The sequence below is a fragment of the Marmota monax genome, unplaced genomic scaffold, assembly GCF_021218885.2.
Source record: "Marmota monax isolate L192 unplaced genomic scaffold, Marmota_monax_Labrador192_F-V1.1 WCK01_AAM20220418_F8-fsc00215, whole genome shotgun sequence".
Taxonomy (NCBI): Eukaryota; Metazoa; Chordata; class Mammalia; order Rodentia; family Sciuridae; genus Marmota; species Marmota monax.
The window spans coordinates 1,205,584-1,229,598 of NW_026695214.1; the positions used below are offsets into that span (position 1 = coordinate 1,205,584).

The following is a 24,015-nucleotide window of genomic DNA, read 5'->3' on the forward strand; positions in this document are numbered from 1 at the left end:
AGTATGTTAAAACCACCTCTAAATCTCCCCAGATATTGGAATTCCCCCACGAGCTCCAAAGCCCTTTCGCAGTGGGATCCCGGGTGTCCGCATTGTTTAACAGCTTCCCCGTTGAGCCTAAGGAGTGGCCAAATTTGAAAATATTTGACCTCAGAGTAGGAGCACGCATTTACCTCTAGTCCTGCTGCTAGGAGCTTGTTTTGAAGGTAGGTCTACACAGTGAGCACAGTGTTTTCATTCATATTTTATGTTTATGTTGCACTGCTGAAGGGCTGGGGAGTCTCAGAATGCATGCCCCCTCCAAGACCGCAGCCTCTCAGCACAGCAGGCAACTACTGTAACTCCTCCTTACCTATAAATACGCGCTTTAAGTTGGGTGTATTCTGTGTGCTTTTAGGTAAACTGCTTTTAATAATAAACTGGGTCTTAGAGGGTTTTTTCTTTAAAATTAAAATCATTCCACATTTTTATTGGCCATATAAAATTGCAGTGTGGATTTACAAGAACACAGTTCAGTTCTCTGCAGTGCACATTTTTGGTGACCATCCCTGTATGTAATCCCTGTATGTACATCTCTGGGTATTTCCTTCGCCTTAGTTCCTTGAGAGTGGAATAGCTTTTCGGCAGCTCATCGGCTGTACGGGTTTCTGCCCAGGAAATGCAGAACGCTTCCCGCTCACCCGCCACGCGCCCTTTGGTGGAGGGGCGGTGAATTTCCACCAGCCTTGCCACCTGCGCGTGTTCTCCACGCTCGAGGACACACTCACCGGTCCGCGTGGGCTCAGGCCACGGCACGTGTCGGTGTCCTGGTCCTCGGGCTCCGCGGCAGTGCGAGCGGGCAGTCCTCGCGCGTTTCCCTGCGAGTGGCTAGTCGCGTCCCTCTTACCCGTTTTCTGCCTGGTTTGGTCCTTGTTGGTTTGCAAGAGCTCCTCATTAATTAGTAGGATTAGCCCAGCATTTTTCGTGCGTCCGCGGCAGAGTAGCCTCATCGTCCACGCTGTGGTTCGTCTTTAGACCTCTATGTGTGTTTTCCCGGATTTTCATTTTCCTTGTCGTTTAGTCAAATGTGTAAGTTTATCTTTTATTCCCCCCGTAGGTTTTGCTTTGGAGCATAATTTTTGGGCATTTCTCCGGTTCACCCATTTCTTTGGGGGTGCACCTTCCCCACCCCGCCCCCCATTTCCAGACCCTGCTTCGGCCCCTAGCTCCCGCGCCCGCTCGGTTGACGTCAACGCCAGCCTTCGCGCCAAGCTGTTGCCACGGCAACTGCTGCCTGATCCGCAAGGCGCGGAGGCGTGGCGAGGGCGGCATTGCCGCGGATTGGCTGGCGGAAGCCCCGCCTCTGCAGAGAAGCCTGACAAGGAGGCATCGGGCAGCGCTGGCTGCAGACGCTGGGCAGCTGCTGGAGGACGAGGATCGGGGGAGCCAGAGATGTCCACCCTCGGCTGGTGGCGCCGCCGGGCGCCAGGTGCTGTGTGGACGCGCTAGACGGACTGAGCCGGGTGCCGTGCTTCGCTGCGCGGTGGGCAGGTGAGTCGCTGCCCGCCGGCAGGAGCGCGCCCTCCCGGACTTTGACCGCGGAGGAAGGACGGTGTCCAGGTCGCGCCCTGCGGGCTCGTGGCAGCTGTCCTGTGGACCCTCAGGAGGGGCGGGCAGAAAGGTGCTGGCGCGATCATGCTGCGGGCTGCACAGGGCTTGCAGCAAGACTGTGCTCCGCACCTGTGGGAGTCGCGGGAGGGGGTGGCCAGATTGCCGCGGGGCTGCCGTCCCGCTTGGCTGGGGTCTCGGGGCTCCGGGGGTCTCCGGGCTCTGCCACGCAAAGCGTAGTTGCCACATCGGCCAGTCGAGCTGCATGTGGGAAGGTGCCGGAGAGCCTAACGCCCTGAGGAGCAGAATCCAGACAGGGGGACGCCAGGGTCCATCCTGAGGCGCCCAAGCCCTGGGGACAGACGCCGCGGGACCACCCCATCGCGGCAGTGACGGGTCTGCAGCCCGCGCTCAGTACTGGGCTGCCTGCTGGGGGAGGAGCTTATTTTGCCGCAGTGGCCATGGGAGGGGCCACAAGCCACTGGGGGTGGGGCCAGTCTTATGTGGGAGGTATTTTGGGCTCTGCTCGCTCTCCGGGCGCCCTCTGGTGGCGGCGGGTTCTCTTAGACGGGATCTACGTGCTTGCCGCGCAAGCGTCATTCTGATTGGTTGTCTGAGATTGGGGCGGAGCCAGGGCTTACGCCGCTGCTGCCTCTTGGGGTTGTGGCAGTCTTGTCTGGCCCCGCCTGTCCGGCGCCATCTTTAAGGGGCAGGGATTTGCTGCGCAGGTGCAGTCTTGGCTGATTGCTGTGTCGGGCTGGGAGTGCGGGTCGTGTCCTCGGCAGTGGCTGGAGGCTGTGGGGTGCTGGCAGTGGAGGTGCCACCCTGACTGCTGTCTTTTCTGGTTGGTTCTTTGGCCCAACCTGCGACTTCAGGTGGAGCCAGATGCTGTGCGCCTAATTTGCCGTAGCTGCCGCGGTACTTCTGGTCTAAGGGGCAGAGCGGCAAGATGCAGTATTCCCGCGGCTTCTCCTTGGGTGGTGCGCACTAGAGTTTCATTCTGTTATTGTCTGGGAACTTTTTTTTTTTTTTTACCCGGGAATGTCTCAGGCTCCAACTCTGGAAGGTGTTGAAAGCGGGAAGCAGCAAAAAATGTGTTGTACGTTGGTGCCTTGTGGACGGGCTGGAGGGGTGCCTTGTCCTGAGTGACTCTCCCACCCATGGTGTAGACTTTGTTGGCCACAGAAGGGCGCTCGACGCTTGCTGCGGCAGGCGCCATCCTGAGTGACAGCTGGGCTGGCTGCCGAGTGTAATCGGAGGGAGGGGCTGTCTCCTGAGTGACTGACAATGCTCAGATCCCGCCCACTCAGGCACCATCTTTTCTGGCCACCTGGGGGCGTGTGACATTTGCTATGCGGGTACCATCTTCATTGACAGCTGAGTTGGCTACAGGGGATGGGCACAAGAGGGGGACCGTCTTCTGGGTTACTGAGAGGGGCAGCAAGGCCCCGCCCACCCTGGCGAAGTCTTCGCTGGCCACAGGGGAGCGCCCGATGTTTCCTGTTCGGGCTCCATCGTCACCGACTGTAGACTGGCTGCAGAGGGTGGGCCCAAGGGAGGGGCTGTCTTCTGAGTGACTCAGAGGGCATCAGTCCACCCTGGCGCCATCTTTGCTGGTCATTGGGGGCGGCCTTTTGTTTTGTACATGGATGCCGATTTGATAGCAGTGCTGGCTACAGGGGGTATGCCTGAGGGAGGATCTGTTTTCTGAGTTACTAATGAGCCCGAAGAGCCCACCCACCCTGGCGCCATCTTTGCTAGCCACAGGGGGGGATGCCTGACTTTTGTATGACGGCGCCATTTTCATGGACAGCGGCTGGCTGCAGGAGGCGGGTCCAAGGGAGGGGCTGTTTTCTGAGTGACAGGGACAGCCGAGCCCCGCCGGTCCTGAAGGCATCTTTGCTAGCCACAAGAGGGCGGTTGACGCTTACTGCGCAGGTGCCAGCTTCATTGGCGGGGCTGGCTGCAGGAGGGCGGGCCCAAGGGAGGGGCTGTTTTCTGATAGGGACAGAAGAGCCCCGCCTACCTTGGAGCCATCTTTGCTACCACTGGGGGGCGCCTGATGCTTTCTGCGCAGGCGCCATCTTCTTGGGCGGACTGACTGCAGGGGAAAGTTCTAAGGGAGGAGCCATCTTTCAAGTGACAAGGACGGTAGAGCCACGCCTACCCTGGAGCCATCTTTGCTAGCCACTGGGGGGCACCTGATGATTTCTGCGCAGGTGCCATCTTCATTGGTAGGGGCTGGCTGCAGAGGGCAGGCCCAAGGGAGGGGCTGTCTTCTGAGTGACAGGGACGGCAGAGCCCACCCACCCTGGAGCCATCTTTGCTAGCCATAGGGGGGCGTCTCAAATTTACTGCGCAAGCTCCATCCTCATTGGCAAGGATTTGCTGCAGGGGCGGGCCCAAGGGAGGGGCTGTCTTCTGAGTGGTGGGCCCGCGGATCCCCACTGGCCTTGGTACTTTGCGAGTTGGCCGAAAGGTGGCAGCCCAGGACTTCTGTGCAGGTGTCCTGTAGAATGACAGCAGGACTGTGGGCGGGCCACAGTCATGTTCTTTCAGTCTGTGCCATCTGTGCAGGTGTCGTCAGGTGACAATGGCCCAACGAGCCCCGGCCGCCAAATTGGCTGGGTGCCACACATGCTGCCGTGTTGCCACAGGGTGGGGCTCAACACTTAGCCTCGCTCTCTGCAGACATGGGTCCAGAATTCAGGGGGTTGATATACTGGGGGGAGGGGGGGATGGAGGGGGTGGGCTGATCATATGATTTGGGGGTCTGGGTAATTTGGAGGCTGTGGGAGCAGAAGGGATTTTACTCAAATTCCACAGTGGAACAGCTGTAGGTGGTCCTGAGAGGCAAGGCAAGGGGGGGTGGGGGTGGGGGTGGGGGTGGGGGTGGTGATCTGGGCAAGGGCCTGGCAAGAGAGGCTGGCCACGCCCATGGCTAGGAGAGTGTGGAGCTTGCTCAGAGCTTCTGGCAGTCTGCAGTAGGTGAGCATGTCTGAGGCTCCAGGCTTGTCTCCACTCTAGCTTTTAAGTCCCTGTCTCCTTTCCCCTTCTGCCCTCCAGGAAGTAGGAAAAGTGACACACAGGATTCTTCCTTTCCAGTCGTGGTTAATGTATCCATTTATTAATGGCTAATATTAATAATGGCTGACACTTATGGAGCACCAGTAAATGGCAAGTAGTTTCTAATAAGTAAACTATTTGATCTTACCAAAATGTACTCGCCTGACCCTGGAACAGAAACCAGAAATGTGATGTGAAGCTCCCTCCCCCAGGGCCTCCAGTTGGTTGAATAGATGCTCTTAAGTGCCCTGGGGTTTTAACTATGTATTATGAGTCCACTGGGAGCGTGTTGATGAGCCCTAAAGCATTACACATAATTAAGTAGTGATACAAGTGTCTAATCGTATTGGTGATGATAGCATTAAAGTTCTAAAATAGGTAGTTCCTTCATACTTAAATTTACAGCAAAATTAAAATTCTGGTCCTACTCCACTGACTATTAAGTGACAGAACTGGAGTTTGAATTCATGTTTCTAATGGGTACCTATATTGGTATACCATGTGATTTCTGTAAAACACAAGCCAATTTTCTATTTGTAAATGGCATTAAGTTAGTTTCTAATAGTTTGCCTAGAAAATTAATAGAATTGTGAAAACTAGTGTAAATGTGAGAGCTAAACACTATACCTGGTATTGTATAAGAGTTCTTTCTCAGCCGGTTTTCTCCAGTTTTTATGTGCAGCGTGTATCTTTGCCTTTAGAGGAATGCTTAGGGCCACGTGTATAAGTGGTTATATGGATGACTGAATTGCTCTCTTAATCCAGAACCCAGAGGTTTGGAGACATCCCAGAGCGGACTTCAAGGCCCTTGACATAACCTGGTCAGGAGGCCCTGAGCATAGCAAGGATACAGCATGGACCTCAGGAGTAATGCCCATGACCGTCATCCTGGGCAGTGAGGCTGCCCTCCTGGTCTCACTGGACCTGTGCCGTTGTGGGAGATACAGGTGGACCTGTGTCTTGTTTACCACTGAGGAGCCTGTAACTGCAAAGTAAATTGGGTGCTTCATGTTTTGTTTTTCCTCCCACAGCTCTGCCTTCTTGATCTTTCACCTTCTTGGAGACAGCTGGCAAGAAAGAGGGACTAGGTCCAAGTGCTAGGTGGCTGAGTCCAGGTGAGTCGTCCTTACTGCTCACACTGCCACACTTGCCTCTGGAGGGAGCCCTGTGCTCCCACACCTTGACATTTCCCTGCTGTGCATGTTCACACAGCCTCAAGAGCACCTTCAGACCCTCTGAGAACACGTGCACTCTTCTAGCTGTGTATGCACTGGCCAGAAGTTCTCCTCCGTGACCTCATGCCGTCCCTCTTGGTGTCCTACCTCTTTTCCTAGCATTCAGCCACTCCTTTAGGCCTCCTCTTTCTCTCGTGGGGTGATGTAAGAAGTGTGAGAGCTTTGATTTATCTGCCGGTATTGATCAAGTACACTTTGTGCCGGGCACTGGGAACATGGCTTTAAGTGTGAAGGGAGGTGTCTTCATAGAGCTTGTAGTCTCATGGAAAATATGACTGTGTGATTCAAGTCTTTTGGGGCACATTTGTCAGGGGGAGCTAGTTTAATCTGGGAAAGACCTTGTAAGTCCTCCCTGAGGTGGTTGGGCACTTTAAAAACTGCCTACTAAAGGACCATGAGTTGTGTGTGTCATGGGGAGAGTAGTCTAAGCAGAGGGTGAGATGTTCCTGAGGGATGCAGAGACAGGAGCCAAACTCCAGGACACCTAGAGCAAGAGAAGAGCCCAGTGGCGCCCGGCTGAGGTGAGGCAAGGTAAGTTGGGCTACTTTGTTAAAGGCCTTGAAGCCAGCGGCAGTCATTCAGGCATGACCTGGTGTGCAGGGGAGCCAAGAGGTTTTCCAGCTGTGGGATAACGGGACACAACAGCACATGTGCATTCGCAAAGATTGTCTGGTTGCAGAATGCAGAAGGGTGGGGTGGACAGGGTGGGTGGGGGAGATCACCTTGGAGCAGGTGTCAGATGGTGGCTTGGAGTTACCACACTGGAAGAGGAGAAAGGCACTGAGGAGGGAGACTTCCGAGAGGTCACTCTCTTTGTTCATGGTTTTCAGGATTCAGACCAGACCAATGACTGTTTTAACATGGGGAAGTGAGCAAAATAGCCAGTCGTCATTGATTTGTTCAGCCCATTAGCAAGATTTGATACTCCAGAAGTGAGTGAGGCAATCCCTGGCCTAAGTGTCCATTATTTCCTGTTGTAAAGAAATGTGCTTACCCAGTAGCCGGCTCTGCTGGTGGTGGGGACACTCTTGGGGGAAGGCCAGCAGGCCAGAGTGGCCCTGCATGGCTTGCTGTGCTCCTGACCTGAGTGGGTTCTCTAGGTGTCCAGCCTGTGCTGAAACCTCTAGACAGTGAGAAGCCTTCCCCCACCTGTGGACTCACATTTGTAGACCACATTCAAGAAACTCAGAAACTAGCCTGTCATGGGAACTGAAATCAGATGCTCCTGCTCCCAGATGATAAATCTGGTTAGTAATTCATGGCAGGAGGTGACACTAGCAGGGACCTAAATACTCAAAAGCGTGTGTAACCAGCAAATTGTCTCCCTGTGGGCAGAGCTAGACCTGTACAGGAAAGGGAAGCATAACGGGGAGGCTGCTGGGTGAGTGCGAAGTCCACCTGAGGGTGTGAATGCGTGCAGCAGCACCGGCCCTAGGCGCCGTGCAGCCATCTGGCCTGGTGACACCCTTGGTGGCACTACGAGAGGACCAGACGCTCTTTGCCTGTTCCCTTCCCTCCCCAGTCTGCACTCAGATTAGGTCTGAAAGAGTCACTCTCCACTGCAGAGTGTCAGATGAGCCATGCTTTGTGGCATTTTCATGCCTCCCATCTTTTAAAAAATGACATCAGCCAATTACTGATTAAAAATAGCGGTCAGATAAGTCATAATGGTCTGGGAGACAGTTTGTTTATTTAAAGTAGCCTTGAGCTGTTTTTGTGCTGATCACAAAACTGAACTCTACTATTTCCTCTCTTTCTGAACTTTTGGGGAAATCCCTCAAGAGTGGACAACAGTGAGGAGTTTTTGCGGAGTGTGGTAAGTGCTGAGCTTATTCAGGTGGAGGTGAGCCCAGGATGCTAAGAGATCACCTGACAGGTGCCACCCATCAGGCCAGAGGGTGGAGGTCATGGCCCATGTAGTAGGGTGGTGCTCATCATCTCCTTGCTCGCATTCCCCCATAAAATCCTTACTCCTAAGCCCTCTTGTCCCCTGTGTGCCTTGTTCAGAGTTAATTGAACCATACCAGACAATTGAGCCTGGAGCAGTGGTTCTCAGGTACAGTTCTTGGAGCACCTGCCGAGCACCTCTTTCCTGAGGAAATGGCCTCTGGAGTTGTCCTGCATGGAAAGGGGCATTTTTCACATAAGCACTTGGTGACTCTTCAGTGCACCTGAGTTGGAAAGCCACTGCCTTAGAAGAAAGCAGATGGCAGCACTTTTCAGATTCGGAATTTGGATGAAGGGATGCTGATGAATCTGTCAGGGAGGTGAGGCAGGCGGGGGGCTGGGACAGTGTCTTACTCCCTGTGCATGTTGAAGTGGAGAATATCGGTCTGCTGAAAGGGGCAGGAGAAGGGATCAGACAAGAAGAAAGGAGAGACTGCACACCATGCTGCCCCTGGGAGAGAAGAGTAGCCTCCTCGGTTCCTGATGTCAAAGTCCTCAATCCCAGGCCCCTGTACGTGAGGTAGGTAGAACCAGTCAGGGGCTGGGTCTAGGGGCACCGTGGTGAGGGGCCAGAAGTAAGTAAGTGGAGATGGGGCAGGAGCGTGGTGGGTTCTCCCACCCCCGGGGGCTATGGGTCAAAAGAGGGCTGCAAGCTTTCTCTCTTTCCTCACACATTGTCCCAGACACATCCCAGTGTCCTGCATGTGTCCCTGTTCAGTTGTTCACTGACCCATGGTTTCTCTGAGTGAAGGCAAAGATCTATCCCACTTGTGATGAATTTCATCCTTATTATGTGTTATGTTAGTTGTTGGATCCATGCTTTTTTACTGAATCTTAGGAAATAGAATTGTTATAAAATTTCCATCACACAGACGCCAGTGGCACCACTGTTACCTAGCAGATATGGCCACTGTCCTGTGGTTCCAGATGTCTCAACTCATGAATGAAATTCCCTCTGCATACAGAAGGCTGTATTTAGGAACAGGCTCTTCAGAGGCTGAAGAGCAGCCAGATGCCCATCGGTGCCTTTATCTGCCCAGCTGTGGAAAAGGCAGCTTTATTACTGGCTCACAGCATTTGGCCCCTCTCCTCCCCATCCCTTGGTCCTCTGGCCCAGAGTCAGGCCAGTTCCTGTGGGCCATCCCCTGACCTTGGCCAGTACTTGGCCAACGTTAGGATTCCTACTCTGGAGAAAGCAAAAGGGAGATGTGAAAGTGAGAGGTGTATAAGAGTCCACCTTCAAGCCAGGAAGTGAAGGAGGTGAGTTTTCCCTGTGGCTGGAGCTCACCTTCGTCAGTGGTGAAGATGAAATGAGGGCTTTGGCATGGAGCTCAGGGCCAGAGCATGCCACAGGAAGGTGCATGCAGACAGCACCGCAGGATGCCTGGGCATGCCTGGGGGCGTCAGCTCTGAGAGAGGCCTTGACATGGGGAGCCCATAGAGGAGAGCGAGGAGCTAAGGAGCATCAGGAGACCCAGCACGAAGGAAAAGGAAGTGGGAATTGAATTAACTTCCACATTGTAGATTGAATGTTTTCTTCCTGGTTGTGAACTTAAAATAGCATTCTAAAACGACAGGGGGAAAGGTTTCTTTTACTAGTCACCTATTTGTCTAATAGATTTCCCCATTTTGTGACTAGCCTTATGTAAGCTTATATGGCCATTGTCTCCTGTGTCAGTGGCTCTGTGACTGTAGCTCTATGTGAGAGTGTGTCGCCTGTCACACCTTTCACACCTAGGCGTTCTCTTCTGTTTTGCCCTCCGAAGAGCACTAGATCCCTTTATGTGGACATTGCCATCATTTTCTGTATGCAAATAATGTGCTATATATGCAGTAAGAACAACATGTCTAGGTTTATAAGGTTAATAATACAACATAGCAGACCAGTGGGTGTGGCTTGCAATTTCTACATTGAATATTTTGCAGGTGCTTGAGTTTGTGTTAGAATCGGGAAGTAAAGCTGTAAGTTTTCTTGAAACCTGACTTAACAATTAGGTAACATCAGGGTAGAGACTTCTGCTTGTTCCTTGTTAATGAAATTAACATTCCTCCCAGGAGGAATGCTGAGTTTGGGTGCAGTGACTTGATGTAGTTAGAATAGGGTGTGCTTGTCCCTACCTGAGTGACTTGAGCTTCCAGAGTGTGCAGTTGAAATGCAGCGTTTCTCTGGGGAGGTCCGACACAGCTCTTGTTTTATTGATCTCTGCCAGTGTCAGAGGCCGATCTCCCTTGGAAGTGTACACTTGGGAGGGGGGTCAAGCAGGCGTGGTCTACTGTGGTCTCTGCTGTTGTAGGCTACCCTTTACCATTTAGGCCCAAGAGAGATCCCAGCTTCTGTTTAAGTAGGTAGTCCTTCTCCTGATTTAAGACGCTCCTCTGCTCTACACTGGATCTGCACGAGTAGCTCTAGACCCTGTCAGGTCCTGGTGAGTAATCAGTCCTTCTCCTGATTTAAGACCCTGTTGGGTCCCATGGTCCGCTGGTCCTCACACCACACCTTGGTGTTGGAGAGAACTTGGCTTCCATGTGTTCAGGTCACCTTTCCAACAGACTCCCACCCCACAGACCTTCTTACATAGAGTCATGTTGATATTTCTGTGTATACTCTTCCAGGAGAGCTGGGTCACATGTCTGTCAAGACCTCTTACCAGAAGGAGAGTCACCTTTTTTGCCGCTGATTGTTTTTGCAGTTTATATACATCTTGTCCACTTAGGACCCACTTGGTGTCCTTCTGTAAGTTCTTAAGGGTGTTTGTTTTAGTTCTTAAGGTTTTGTCTGGAGTTCCAAATGCTTTGTTATATATTTATGAGAATTTTTTTTTCTACTATTAATGTAGATTTTCCTACCTTGCTGTCCTTCTGGTGTGGGTTTTCAGTTCAGAATAATGCTTTTTCCACATCCGCCCCTTTCCTAGGACTTCTCTGAGAAGATGTTGATAGTGGCTGTGGTGGGGCATTGCTCCCCATCATGACCACCTTGGAGAGTAACTTAGTGTTTGATGCTGCACTTGCTTGCACTTCCTTAAGTTGACCATTGGCTGAGAGTATATGAGGAAGGACTGACGAAGTTATCGACAAGTTACTTTGTAACTTGTACTGGCTGCGCGTGGGCCCCCCAACCCATTATGAATAGCAGTGTACCCTTGTAGGACATCATCCTCCTATTGTGGAATAGCCTTTCATGAGTTATTTCTCAGACTTTGCTTGATGGAATTTATTAAGTGTTTTTGCATCTAAATGCAAAAAAAATGTTTATTTAACAGTTTCTATAAAAATACTAGGATGAAAAAGGCAACAGATGCCTTCGGGGACCTGTGGGCAGGGTTTGGGTACAGTGCCCTGTTGGGGTCAAACATAGTCCAGCACATCTCTGATTACTTGGGTGCCTTTCTAGACCATTGTCGGGCAGACTCCTTCCTTAGCCTTAACATTTCCTTCAATGATATTAGACAAACCTGGAGACTTTCTTCCCCTCAACCACCTGCAAACACATATCTTCTGTTTTCTTCAGTGGTAGGCGTGGCTGTTGCCATGGAGAAGCTGTCCTGGGGAAGTGGGGGCCGAGTGGGTAGAGCAGTTATGCTTTTGATTGGCCAGACTCGCTGTCCCAGGAAGAGGTCACCTGGCATCTGGTCTGCCCCAGCGAGGGTGAGGTGAGTACGGGGCCCTGGCAGGCACTGACGCCATGTCAGACTCCACTGCTGGTTGCCTCTGGGCTGTCAGTGGAGGACAGGGTGAGTCAGGGGTAGGGTTGGGCCCCTCGGCCAGGAGGGTCGCTGTCCCTTTTGCATGCGGCCCACCTGGGCTCAGGTAGCCCTGCAGGAGGATGCCTGCCAGTGCTGTCCGCCCTGACTCTGGCCCCAGGTGTTAGGACTGCAGCCAGGCAGCTGCTGCGCTCTAGCAGAGCAAGCCTGTCTGCTGCTGGCCTGTCCCTCCCACTGCCCCACATGCCGTTCTGCACCCAGAGCCTTGCCTCTTATAACTAGTTGTACATCAAAGGATTTAACTATGATTTGCAGCTGACTTTTTTAGATTCTTTTCGTATTACTATTTTATTGACTTGTCTTGTCTTTGTCTTTAGACAGAGACTTGCTGGTTCAAAAGGAAGAGACAGTTTTAATGTCTTTAAACAGAGGCCAAATTGGCATCCAGAATGCAGTTTGCTCCTGCACTGGCCAGCTGCTCCCTACTCTCTCAGCATCAGTTTTTATCTTTTAAAATTTGCCCATTTGGCAGGTCAAAAAGATGTTCCTTGTAATATTTATGTTTCTCTGATTTCTGATGTTAAATATTGGCTTTTAGCATCACTGATTTTATGAACTATGTATTAGTTTATTTTCACATTGGGCTGGTTACCTTTTTCTTTTTTAAAAAATATTTATTTTTTTAGTTGTAGTTGGACACAATACCTTTATTTTATTTGTTTGTTTTTATGTGGTGTGGGGGATCGAACCTAGTGCCTCATGCATGCTAGGCGAGCGCCCTACCACTGAGCCACAGCCCCAGCCCCTTACTTATTTATTTTTATGTGGTGCTGAGGATCGAACCCAGGGCCTTGCCTGTGCTAGGCAAGCGCTCTGCCGCTGAGTCACAACTCCAGCCCCTGGTTACCTTTTTCTTAATGCTAAAAACCTTTTACCTTCTAAATATTAACTATTATCTGTGTTGCAGATTGTTCTCCCCTCCGTTTCTGGTTGATTTTTACAGTACAGAAAAACTTATACCCATCTTTATTTTCATTTTTCCATGTGGTGGTCTCTGCTGTTCTAATTGAGCTCGAGCACACTCTCACCTGTCCCCTTTCCTATTGTGCAAGCAATGCTTCTGTGCACACACTTTTGAACAGTTTATCCTGGGGCACCTGGGCAGATCTGAGTTAGATTTCAGAAGTGGAATCACCATTGTAGAGGATGGCATTATATTTATGTACAGGTAATTGGGGGGTGTGATTGAGAGGTGCGTTCAAATTGCAACTACAATTTCCATAAGAGTTTATTGGGTCCAGGAGGTTTCAGAGTTGATTCTTATGGGTTTTCCAGATTACCTGTCATATCCTCTGCAGATAGCCAGATCAGGGAGGGACCTTGAACTCAGGCGTGGGTGGGATGGCAGAGGAGGGAAGGAAAGGCTGGGTTCAGCCTCCAGGCAAAGGTGTTAAGGCTGCCCATACCCCTCAGCAGGCAGCCCAGTCTGTGAGGGCCTCGGCAGTCGGCAGTCTGCTTTTGTTTATTTTGTTTTAACTCTGAATTTATTTTTTTGAATAGGTAATACATGCTCATGGTAAAAAATAAAAATAAAAACTAAAAACAAAAGGAGACTATACAATGAAAAAGTAAGTTCCTCTCCCTCTGCTGGCCCCCAGTCCCTTTCCCCAGAGGCAATCACATCAGTCATCATTAATAGCTTCTTAAAATCCCTCTAGGAACTGTCTGTGTAAACACTTCTGTTTTCATAGTTTATTAGAATGTTATAAACATCGTTATCATCTCATACCCATTTATTCAGAGGTGCCTTGTTATTTTAAGAGGTTTCATAATAATTCACTGTATAAATAGACCATATCTGTTAGCAACACTTCAATGAACATATTCTTGCACATGTGTCATTACGTATCTCTGGGATAAATTCATTGAAGTACAATTTATGGGACAGGATATGTGCACTTTCAATTGTGGCAAAGTCAGTCACCACAGCAGTGTATGAGTATGTGTGTCTCTTTACCTGCACATGGATGTACACGGTCCATCTGTGATCACCCTGTTCCTAAGCCACCATACAATGCCCCCCCCACTTTTTTTTTTTTTTTAAAACTCTCAAATGAGTTTTCTCTGCATTGTAAGAAAATGTGGCTAAGGTCTTTTTATTTATTCTTTTAAAGGTTTTCCTTTAAAATAATCTTTCATTGTCCAGGCTCTTATTCACAGAGGCTCTTCTGTTGGCCTGGGCAGAACACCTTGAGATGTTGACTGGTCCTCTCTGTACCCTGCTCTGGGCCTTCTCAAGGAAACTGTGACAGCGTGGTGGTGCATAGTCTGCCGCTCTCCTGCCACAAGGCACTCGCCGGCATCCAGGCAGCTGCACTGCTGCTGAGCAAGAAGCCTCCTCTCTCGTCTGTGCTCTGGAGGCGTCTCATGATGTGGCAAATGCTTTGTTCATGGAAAGTTTTTTGGAATGCCAGGCATGGTGGTGCAGGCCTGTCATCCCTGCAGCTTGGGAGGCTGGGGCAGGAGGATCAAAAGTTTGGGGCCAGCCTCAGCAATTTAGCAAAGCCCTAAGCAACTTAGTGAGACCTGTCTCAAAAACCAAAAAGAACTGAGGATGTGGTTAAGTGCCCCTGGGTTCAATCCCTGGTACCAAAAAAGAAAATTTATTTGGGACGTTGCTCTTAAATAATTTCAACTTTTTAGATTTCTTCTCTTGTGGTCATATTTTCCTCTTCCTGAGTAAGGTTTGATTATTTATATTTCATTTTAAAATGATGATTTCCTATTGAACTTTAAAGCCTATAGTTCTTATAGGTGTTTTTCACCAGGGCTTCATGCTGCAGACACCTGCCCTGGGGGGAGCTTCCTAATGCAGAAGTGCATGTGTAGATCACAGGGAGGGAAGGCCGCCTCCCTCTCTCATGGACCCCTTGGTGTCTGTGGAACTCTCTGGCAGCAGTGTCAGGCTCTTCTCTGCCGACACGAGGGAGTCAGGTGTGCCTTCCTTAGTGCTGTCTTTGTCTTGGGCTTAGAAACTCTAGTTTCATAAAGACAATTGGCACTTTTCTGCTCCTCATCTCCGGCTTGATTTACGTGGCATGGGAATGGCCTTTTCCTGAAGACATGTAGGGCCTCACCCCAGCACTGTACAAGTCCCCAGCCACTGGGGATCGACTTCTCTAACACTCCTTTCAGACTCTTCATGTTCTCTTAGTCCATGTATCTCTTTCTTTAAAATGTCTGCAGGTACCTTCGTTTTGACTCAGTTCCTGTGGATAGCTGCTTGGTCTGACGTTCCAGAAAGGATCCTGTTTCCTGACAGGTGACTGCATACTCAAGGGCGTCTTGTCACCCAGGAGTGGAGGCCCATGTCATCTAGTGCACCAGAGTGTCCTCTGAGTCTTGGGTGCCACAGAGCAGGCTTGGGTCCTCTGCCCTTGCCTTTCTTCCTTCCAGGCAGAGGACTCTGCTCACAGCTGGTCCTGGGTGATATTGGCCAACCCCTCATGTTAGAGATGCCACACCAGCTCTCAGGAGCCCAGACGCAGGCCTGTTCCCTTCGCTTACCTAGCAGGTGTTACCTGTGATTCTCTCTGTATCTTGATGCTCCTGAAAGAGGGCAGGGAGGGAGTAGCCATGTTGCCAGGCTCTCCAGGACTGGGGCCCATATGCAGTGGGTGGTGCCCTGTGTGCCCCCATAAGATGCTAATACCAAAGGATAAGAATGGGGGTTTGTGGAGGAGGAAGGGAGCCCGTCACTGTGAGGGAGAGGCACAAGTTCACTGAGGTCAGCACACAGATTTCCAAGTGACAGAGTCTGGTTAGAGACTGAATAATTGAAACATTCTCAGTTTTCCTTTAGACCTTTTTTTAAATTTTATTGAGATATGATATTTGTACATCTTTATTGGGTGCTAGTTCTTTTTTTTATTTTTAATTGAAAAACATTTTTAAGCTTTATTTACTTTCTTTTCAAAACAAAGGTAGAGTAGAGCCTTTTTGCTGCAGATGGTCTTGTGCTTCTCTGGAAGTAAAGCTGGAAGCCCAAAACTCTCAGGTGTTGTGCGGGCCCCCCAACCTCTTGATGCTGCTGCACTTCCTTGCCCCAGTGGTGCTGGCCAGAAATAAAGGGCTACATAACGAAACTTACGTGGCAGCAGAAAATGACTTGAGTAAAATAAAGTGCAAAGTCTTACTCAATTATGTTACGAAAGAAAGATTGAAAAACCAACATTTACATCCAGCCTAAAAAGTTTAAAAATCCAAGAGGGGCAGAAAATAAAGACAAGCAAATAACTGAATTAAGTAAGAGACAAGAGGGTCATCCAGATAGGAAGCTGGATCCTTGGGGACAAACTAGGCCTTGGACCAGTTAGATGGAGACAAGGAGCTGTCTGCTGCCTGGGCCTTGTCTGGGGTCTCCCACATCTAACCCCACTTCCCCAGGGTGCCAGGCTCTGTGGCAGGAAAGCCCCCTGCACACCACCAGGGTGACACGCGTGTGTGAGTGATACGGCGTGGGTGACACGTGTGAGCCCCGAGGTGAGTGGGACGGGGCCACTGAGGCCTGGTGGCTTCCCAGCATGCTCTTCTGGAAATAGTGGCACAGAAGTCCACCCAGGATGTCCCCCCCCCCCAAAGACACTCACACCCTGCTGCTGCTGGTGTGTGTGAAGATTGTGTGTCTGCATCCAACACTGATTCTAAAGTGGAACTTCATATGTCATGTCCAGCACCCCGCTGCATCGTCAGCTCTGACCGGGCAGTGGCGCGCACGGGGTGGGCTTGGCCTCCACCCCTCTTACTTGAGTTCTCACTTTACTGCTAGAAGACAGGCACACACATCAGAGAATACCTGAGATGATCCCAGCCTGTGTGTGAGATACTTGATGGACAGAGGGCATGTCAGGGAAGATGTCTGAGGGAGTGGACTTGGCATGGGCTCAAGGGCTACATCTGGGGCCCGGTGGCCCTCAGAAGGGTATTCACTGTGAGGGAAGGTGCCCTGGGGGACTTCCCTGGTGATGTGCCAGCCAGCCTCTTGCACTCCCTGCCCTGTGTGCAGCCAGGAGCCCTGGGCTGCCGCGGGGCCTGTCACCTGGAGTGCAGCGCCGCCAGGGCTGCTTCACGGGGCAGCACCAGTGCAGAGGCGTTCGCTGCTCAGGGAAGGGAACCCAGTCATTCGCCACTACTTCACCTGCCGCAAGGACTTCGGCATTTGTGTGGTCCTCCATCTTCACACGTGGTATCCTGAGTCAGTTGTGGTGTTAGGGGAAGAAATGCACAGACAAGGGGAGCTTGGCCCCCTTCTCCTGTCCCTCCTGGTCTGGATGGGACGCTGACCTCTTGTTCAGCCTGGACTGTGAGCAGTGCCCACAGGCTTTGCACTGGGCAGCTCAGCCTTCCAGGTGTCTCGGCTCACTTCAGCTTCACCTTCTGACAGGGTTGGGACCTGTTCCTCCATCCCACAGACCACACAGACTGCCGCCATCACATGACCCCGGTGACAGGGAGCCTCTCAGAAATAGGTCCTGCTCACCTGCTGAGCCTAGGCCGTTTTCTGTCTACAGGGACACTGCCCATCCCGACACAGTGCTGGTGGAGGGGGGACGCAGCCTCCTCGCACTGCCACCCACCCTGGGCTGCTGAGCTGTGGGCGTCCTCAGTGTCCACAGGTCCCTGGGACACCTGTCTCAGGCTGCCAGGTCTTTCCTGTTGACTTACCCTTGGCTCCTCCAGTGAGAACCTGTTTAGAGAAACGCTGTATTCAAAGCACTTGATCAACACCAAACCTGAGAGTCCCGGGCCCTATCTGTGAGCTAGACAGTGACATGACTGGAGGCCTATGCTGTTCCAGGAGGAGGCCCAGCAGACTCTGAACGCCTTCATCGAGTTCTGGAACTTGCTCTGTGTGGAAGGCACAGGGCCTCACAGACTCAATCACAATCTGACCCCTCTGCTTCAATTGGTTGCAGCCAGAGACTCGCACCAGGGAGGCCATCAGCCCTAAGGAGTGCCAGCCTTGGGTACGAGAGAGGCCAGAGAACTGCCAGGCACTGCCCCTGTGCTAGAGCACTGCAAGGAGATGCACCAGCCCGACGGTGAGGACCCTTAAGGGGAGGCTGGTGGGCATGACCAAGGGCTGCCGTGGCTCCGCCTGGGCCCACCTGTAGCCATCTGAGCTGTTCACTCTCTGTCTTGGGGCAGGGGTGAGGGGCCATCCTGTGCACGCTGGGATGAGCCTCATCCATGACCTCCTCCCACTGGGTGTGACCCCCAGATGTGTCTTCATGCTTAGCCCAGTGTCCCCTGTGGGACAGACAGCCACTAGCTAAGCGCTGCCACTTGAGTCAGCAGAAGGAGGAGTGCCATTAGGCAGAGAGCCTGCAGGACCCACGCCTTGTGGCCTGGTACTCCAGGAAGAGCCTGTTGCCTGCTCTTCTCTGGAGTGAAGGAGGTGGGTGCAGCCATATTCACCATGAGGTCTTCAAGTGGCAGAAGTGGCTGGAAGCCACCGAGGGGCTCTGAGCTACTCATGGGAGAGGGGCAGAGGGCTGGGGGCTGCTGCGAGAGCGCGGCCAGAGGTGACGGCTCGCTGAGCTGGCATCCGTGTCCTCTCAGACGACAGCAGCAGCGACATGACCAGTGACGATGAGATGAGCCCCAACAGAGGAGCCCCACCACCTAGACCAGGCCGCTCGTCCAGCAGTGAGTAGCCACCCACCAGTCCCAACACCCTGGGTTTGTCTGCCAGGGCTGCCCACCTGCAGGCAGAGGCATTAAGGCCCCCCAAGGAGATGGCCGGTGTGCCAGCCTGTGTGGTTGGCATCACTTGGGTCTGAGGAGAGGAAGGCGGTTGAGACATTTGATGTGACAGCAACAGCAGATGGTGTGAAATGTGGGGTTCTAACAACACTGAAGCACTTAAAGCTGTCTGGAGGCGGTGTGAGCAGTCCCAGCCTCCCTGGGGAGGTGTGCAGAAGGGAGCGCTGCTCTCAGGGAGGGCGTGGTCTTGGGTCTTGTTTCCTTGCAGCACAGCAGTGTGCACTTTTGAGTTCAGCTGGCTGGAGCAGACTGAGCACGTCTGTGGCCCATTTCCTAGGTTTGGACCTGACCACTGAGGAACGGGATTAGGAACACATCCCAGGGTCTGGGGGGAGCTGGCTCTGGTGAGCTTTGGGACTTGCTTTAAATGAGCCATACTTGGGCAGACTTCAGAGCCCATGTTGCAGGTATTGGGTGGGGACCACGCTAGGGTCCCAAGCCCTCCATACAGGGCCATCTGCTCAAGGGAGAGGCAAGGCGTGTGTGTGTGTGTGTGTGTGTGTGTGTGAAGGGAGCACAGGTGTGTCCCAGCACTTCATGAGCTACCCCAACATCTGGCTGCCTAGGTGACCGGGAGCGGGAATGGGACCGGAGGGGCCGGAGCCGAGACACGGAGCTTCGAGACCGCTGGTTGTACACCAGGAGCCCTAGAAGCAGTAAGTCCCCTGGGGTCTGCACGCCAGTACCTGTGCCAGGGCCTCAGGAAGGCCATGCTGCTCGGTGTGGACTGTGTCTTGGTTCCTCCAAAGTCGAGTCCAGGCCCCCGTGTCTGAAGCTCCTCCGCAGTCTTTGCCTTATGTACCTATCTCCATCTCTGTCACTCTTTGCTCAGTATTTTTTTAAGCTGGCAGATGTTTTTAAAAAGCTAACAGTGTCTCCGTAAAGACTGCTGGAAAGATTGGAAATAGGAAACACCTTAGATAGAAGGTGTGATCGTGAAAGACAGACATGCTGTAGTAGTGCAGCTGCCTGGCAAGCCTTCCGCGGCCTGGTGTAGGTGTGGGATGTTCCTCCATGTGCCAGGCCTGAGACCTCCTTGTGAGTTAGCAGAGCATTAGGAACTAACAGACATGCTGATGAACTGTTGGTGTCCATATCACCAGAAATCATCTCTTGTTCCTCACTGGCAGTAGGGCACCCTGAAATTGCCACCAGGGAATAACGTGATTGACATGATGTCTGGATGAGCCTGAAACATGGTAGCCCCAGCTGAGGAGACTGACAGGGCTGTGGGTGTGTGGTGGGTGTCCTGCCCAGACCAGGCAGCTTGAGGCCTGACCTCCGCTGCCTGAGACAAGGGACAGAAGGATGAGGCTGCTGTGTTGTGGCAGTCGAGGGGCATTGCCATAGGAGGCAGAGAAGAGACAGACACTGGCACACACACCAGGTGGGCTGGGAGCTCGGGGGCAGACCTGAGTTCCGCCAGGTAGGCTGGGCCTTGTTCCTTCCTGACGCGCTTTTCTTTCTAGGGCTGCCTCAGCGGGATCTTTCCCTTCCTGTGATGACGAAAAGAAGATTTGGAATTGAAAGAGATGACAGGGACTCGATGGATTATGAGTCCCGCTCCCAGGTACGCTCAGTGTTCCTCTTTCCAGAAAAGTGTTTTCATTTCATAGCAGAAATGCCTTTCTTACCCCAGATAACGTGCTAATCTGCCCCCTAGAGCCCACTTACAGCCAGGAGCCCCCAATTACTCCCCAAGGCACCTGGATCTGTCCCAATGCAGGACAAGTGACTGAGGTCACTGCTACCTGTTTCCTCATTCACCCATATGGTCCCAGGAGCCCTTGCCCTCAGCGAGTGTGTGCCACTTGATAGGTTGGTCACTGAGGCCCCTCCTTGTGGCCAGAGAGCAGAGTGATTCTGTAGGAAGGCCGGGCCAGAAAGCTGTGCCTCTGCAGAGCACAGGCAGCGCAAGCCGTGGCTCTGGAGCTGATGAGAACAGAGTTCAAAGATGGCCCTGCCACCTGCCAGCCGTGTGGTCCTGGGCTGTTGACTCAGCTAAGCTGAACCTCAGTTTCCTCACCTGTAAAGTGGATGTGGTGGCTGTCTCCTAGCACCCTGGTGTGGAGTCAGGTGATGCACCTGCGTGTGCCATGCACCTTGTGCCCCTGACTCCTGGCTGTGCGCTGTACTGACTGCTGTGGTGGTCACTGGCTTGAGGCGCTGTTTGCAAGGGTAGGAGAAGGGACCTGGGTGTGAGCTGGCCCTGAGGAAGGGGTCCGACAGAGAGGAGAGACAGCAGCTGAGCCTTCATCCCTTCATAGCTAGGCCTCCCAGCAGACTGGAGGCCTCGGCCCTGGGCAGCACAGCAGCCACTGAGACACAGGTCCTGCCCTGACAGGCCTTTGGCAGTCCCACAGATACACTTGCTTACACACGTTGTGTAACCGCAGAGTGCAGCAGCCTAGCACTGACTGGCGCCCACTGAACGCAGTGAAACTGCAGCAGCAGGTGACGCAGATGGACTTTTAGGGTATACAACACAGAAGATTCTCTCAGGACCTTTTAATACCAGGTGTACTCCTTCAGTTGTCCCCTGTACAGGTCCTGTTGTGAAGACAGCATTGTGCTGTGCCAGCGTTATGCCAGCACCTCTCCTCCAGGGGACGTGACCACAGCTTGTGTGCATTTAGACACCATTGTTGGTCACAGCACAAAGGGAACAGCTGCTTGAGGGCCTGCCACTGTGCTGATGACTTAATCCCAAGTCAGAGCATCCTTTTTTTTTTTCATCGAAGCAGTGCGGTTGAGAATTTAATACACATTTATTTTATTCAAATTAGGCAGATAGAAAAATATAAAAAATAGTCTATCCTCATGGCTCTGGGCTCTGCCTTCCCCAGGGGGGGGACCCTTGGCCTCTCACTTTTCTCTCTGCCAGACTCCATTTGTGTGGTCTGTTTCCTCTCTGTCACTAAAACACATCTGTGGGCCCCTTGCTCTTCCTTTTGCAGGAAGAGTGAGTGCAGCAGCACCTCTGCCAGGCTGAAGGTGCAGACCTGTGCCCGTGAACTTTCTGCAGGAGACCCCAGAAGGGCAGTGTCAAAGGCAGACTCTGCTCTGCAGAGGCGGCCGTCTCAGTGTTGCAAGGTCTCCTGGGTTTTTGTGGCTTGTTTATTGTCCTGGAAACCTTAAGCCCCAACTTGAGGTTTGGTCATGAAGTCTGCTTCGCAGCCTTGCCCTGCCTAGTTTTCCTTATTGTCGTGCTTGCTTTCTAACAGACACTGGTTGTCACTTAGGTGAGGCTCCCCCTCAGAGCCAGATCCTGTGCCCTGCTCTCAGTAGGAGGTGCACCTTGCTCTGCAAACCTCATCGTTTTGGGCCACTTTTCCCATGTTTCTATAACATCCAGTGTCTCTTCCGAGCAATAGAACTACAGTAAATTTATTATCAAAACTTCTTTATTTTCTTTACATACTTTTTCTTTATTCAGACAGCACATTACATTTCAGAAGATCCTCACCCCCAGTGTTGTAAGACAAATAGATGCTCTTCTCCCAGTTTTACACTGACGAACCTGAGGGTCAGGAATTGAGTGTCCAAGGTTGCCAACTCATGCAGGGTACAGGCCTCCTTTGACCCAACAGTTCTCTCCAGCTCCAAAGCCTGTGGACTTCCCACAGCACCGTCTTCCTCTTAAATCTCTGCAGGTCTCAGTGCCATCCTCCCTCTGGCAACTAGCAGAGGTCCCTAGGATCCTGCAGAGAAGGTTCTCCTGAGTACTGTAGGGATTTAAAATTTTTAGGGTAATAGCTACTAAAACAAAGAGGATAGGACCTTAGTGCTTGTGGGTGTTGCTGGGTCATGTGGAAATCCTGCACACAAGAACCCTGTGTTGTAGCCATAACCTGCAGTGGAGGAATTGGGAGGGAAGTTTAAATCGCACTTTCATCATGACCAGATGTCTGCTTGAAAGCGTCTTCCTTCTGCTCCCAGAGTACACATGCAGGTTTGCTGTTTAGCCTGTTGGGCTTTCCCACCAGTCCCCCTCTGCACATGCTGTACTCTCACACACCACTGAAGGCCCCCTGTGAGGACCTCTGCTCACTGTTCAGGCCTGCCCTGAACTTTCCCTCCACAAAGTCTATTTAGCATTTATTATCTGTACCCCAATTTACTGTTTATTGTTCTCTAATTGTTTCATGAGTCTTTTCTTTCCAACCAAATTATAAGCTGCATGAGGGCAAGGAATATGTGTCATGCGTCTTTGGGATCTGCCTCAGAGTGTAGCACCAAGGTAGGTACGATGTAGGCCCCTAGTAACGCTTGACTTGGATCACTCAGAACCCCCAATACTGTGAGCACTTCCTGTATAACTTCATATATGTAGCTCCCATGTCGCCAGCATTATTCTCTTTTGGGACATCCATGCGGATAGACCCCATTGAGAGGTCTGTGCTTGTTCTTTTAGGATGCGGAATCATACCAGAATGTCGTGAACCTCAACCAGGACAGGAAACCTCAGAACCCAGTCCAGGACAACATGGAGAACTACAGGAAGTTGCTCTCTCTGGGTAAGGAGCTGCTTCTCTCACTCTCAGTCTGGTCATTGGGCCACTTTGTCACTATGGTTGTTTCAAGTTGCAGGATGAGTTCACGCTAACATAGTTGGACTTCAAGGGTAATAAGAAGCCTTTGAAAATTTTCAAGCAAGAGATTTTTAAATGCCTTTTAAAGAAATCTCTTGACTTTGGTTGAAGAATAGCTTGTACAGGTAGTTGTGATCAAGGAGATGGCTCTTGACACAGAGTTAATATTTTTTTCTAGAATAAATGACAGCAGAGATTTTTAAAAACACATTTAGAATGGGTCTTGAGTTTCTGCGTGAACTCCACCCGAAGAACATCTAGCCCCAGTTGGTAGCAGACAGTTGTTGGTATAGGCCTGATGTTAGACAGCAGGTAGGGAAGGACTATCAAAAAGGAGGAGGAAGGGGGCTGGGCTGGGGCTCAGTGGCAGAGTGCCTGCCTAGCATGCCTGAGGCACTGGACTCGATCCTCAGCACCACATAAAAATAAAAGACAAAATGAAGGCATTCTGTCCATCTACAACTACAAAAAAAAACAAAAAAAAGGAGCAAGGGCTGGGGATGTGGCTCAGTTGGTAGGGCGCTTGCCTCGCATGCACAAGGCCCTGGGTTCAATCCCCAGCTCCACAAAAAATGAGGAGGAGGACCGGCCATGAAGGGCAGTGAAAGAGAGAGTGACAAGAATTTAAGACTATAAGAGGTGCACCAAGTTCCCAGGCACATGAAGTCTTTTACACATTTTTGGGTGTCATTAAGAGAATTAAAATGCAGAATGGAATACGTTAGGGAATGGATGGTAGGAAAATGCGTCAGTAAATGAAAGATAGTCAAATAATTAGAAATGAGCTACTTTATATTTAGTAGCTCAGAGAAAATGAAAATCAGTTTATGGTGATGAGTCTTATTCCCCAACTCCAATTTGAGCTGTTGTACTCTTGTGACCAGGGGTACAACTTGCTGAAGATGACCGCCATTCCCACATGACCCAAGGCCACTCATCAAGGTCCAGGAGAAGTGTCTACCCAAGCACCAGCCGAGGTAAGCCCCAGGCTGATCTACAGAGGAGCCACCTAGCCATGAGACACATTCCCAGGCGTCGCAGCAGAGTGCTGCCCTCCAG

General features: G+C 51.5%; 1 protein-coding gene across 8 annotated transcripts in view; it reads left to right on the top strand.

Moving 5' to 3' along the window:
- The first annotated feature begins 1,362 nt into the window (after positions 1–1,362).
- Peg3 (paternally expressed 3) overlaps positions 1,363–24,015 on the top strand; it is a 30,412-nt gene continuing 7,759 nt past the window's right edge. Inside the window, exons 1-12 of one of the 8 annotated variants that reach the window (XM_058574724.1) lie at positions 1,363–1,530; positions 5,685–5,768; positions 10,449–10,569; positions 11,347–11,488; positions 13,100–13,167; positions 14,786–14,861; positions 17,515–17,640; positions 18,161–18,247; positions 18,931–19,020; positions 19,834–19,934; positions 22,779–22,881; positions 23,841–23,933. In XM_058574724.1, coding sequence (XP_058430707.1) covers positions 17,625–17,640; positions 18,161–18,247; positions 18,931–19,020; positions 19,834–19,934; positions 22,779–22,881; positions 23,841–23,933 — 490 coding nt within the window. In that variant the 5' untranslated portion in view covers positions 1,363–1,530; positions 5,685–5,768; positions 10,449–10,569; ... (2 more) ...; positions 14,786–14,861; positions 17,515–17,624. Of the gene's footprint in view, positions 1,531–4,692; positions 5,601–5,684; positions 5,769–7,670; positions 8,356–10,448; positions 10,570–11,346; positions 11,489–13,099; positions 13,168–14,785; positions 14,862–17,514; positions 17,641–18,160; positions 18,248–18,930; positions 19,021–19,833; positions 19,935–22,778; positions 22,882–23,840; positions 23,934–24,015 lie in introns of those variants that run through there. The other 7 variants (XM_058574721.1, XM_058574723.1, XM_046430890.2 and 4 more) reach the window with 7 other exon arrangements.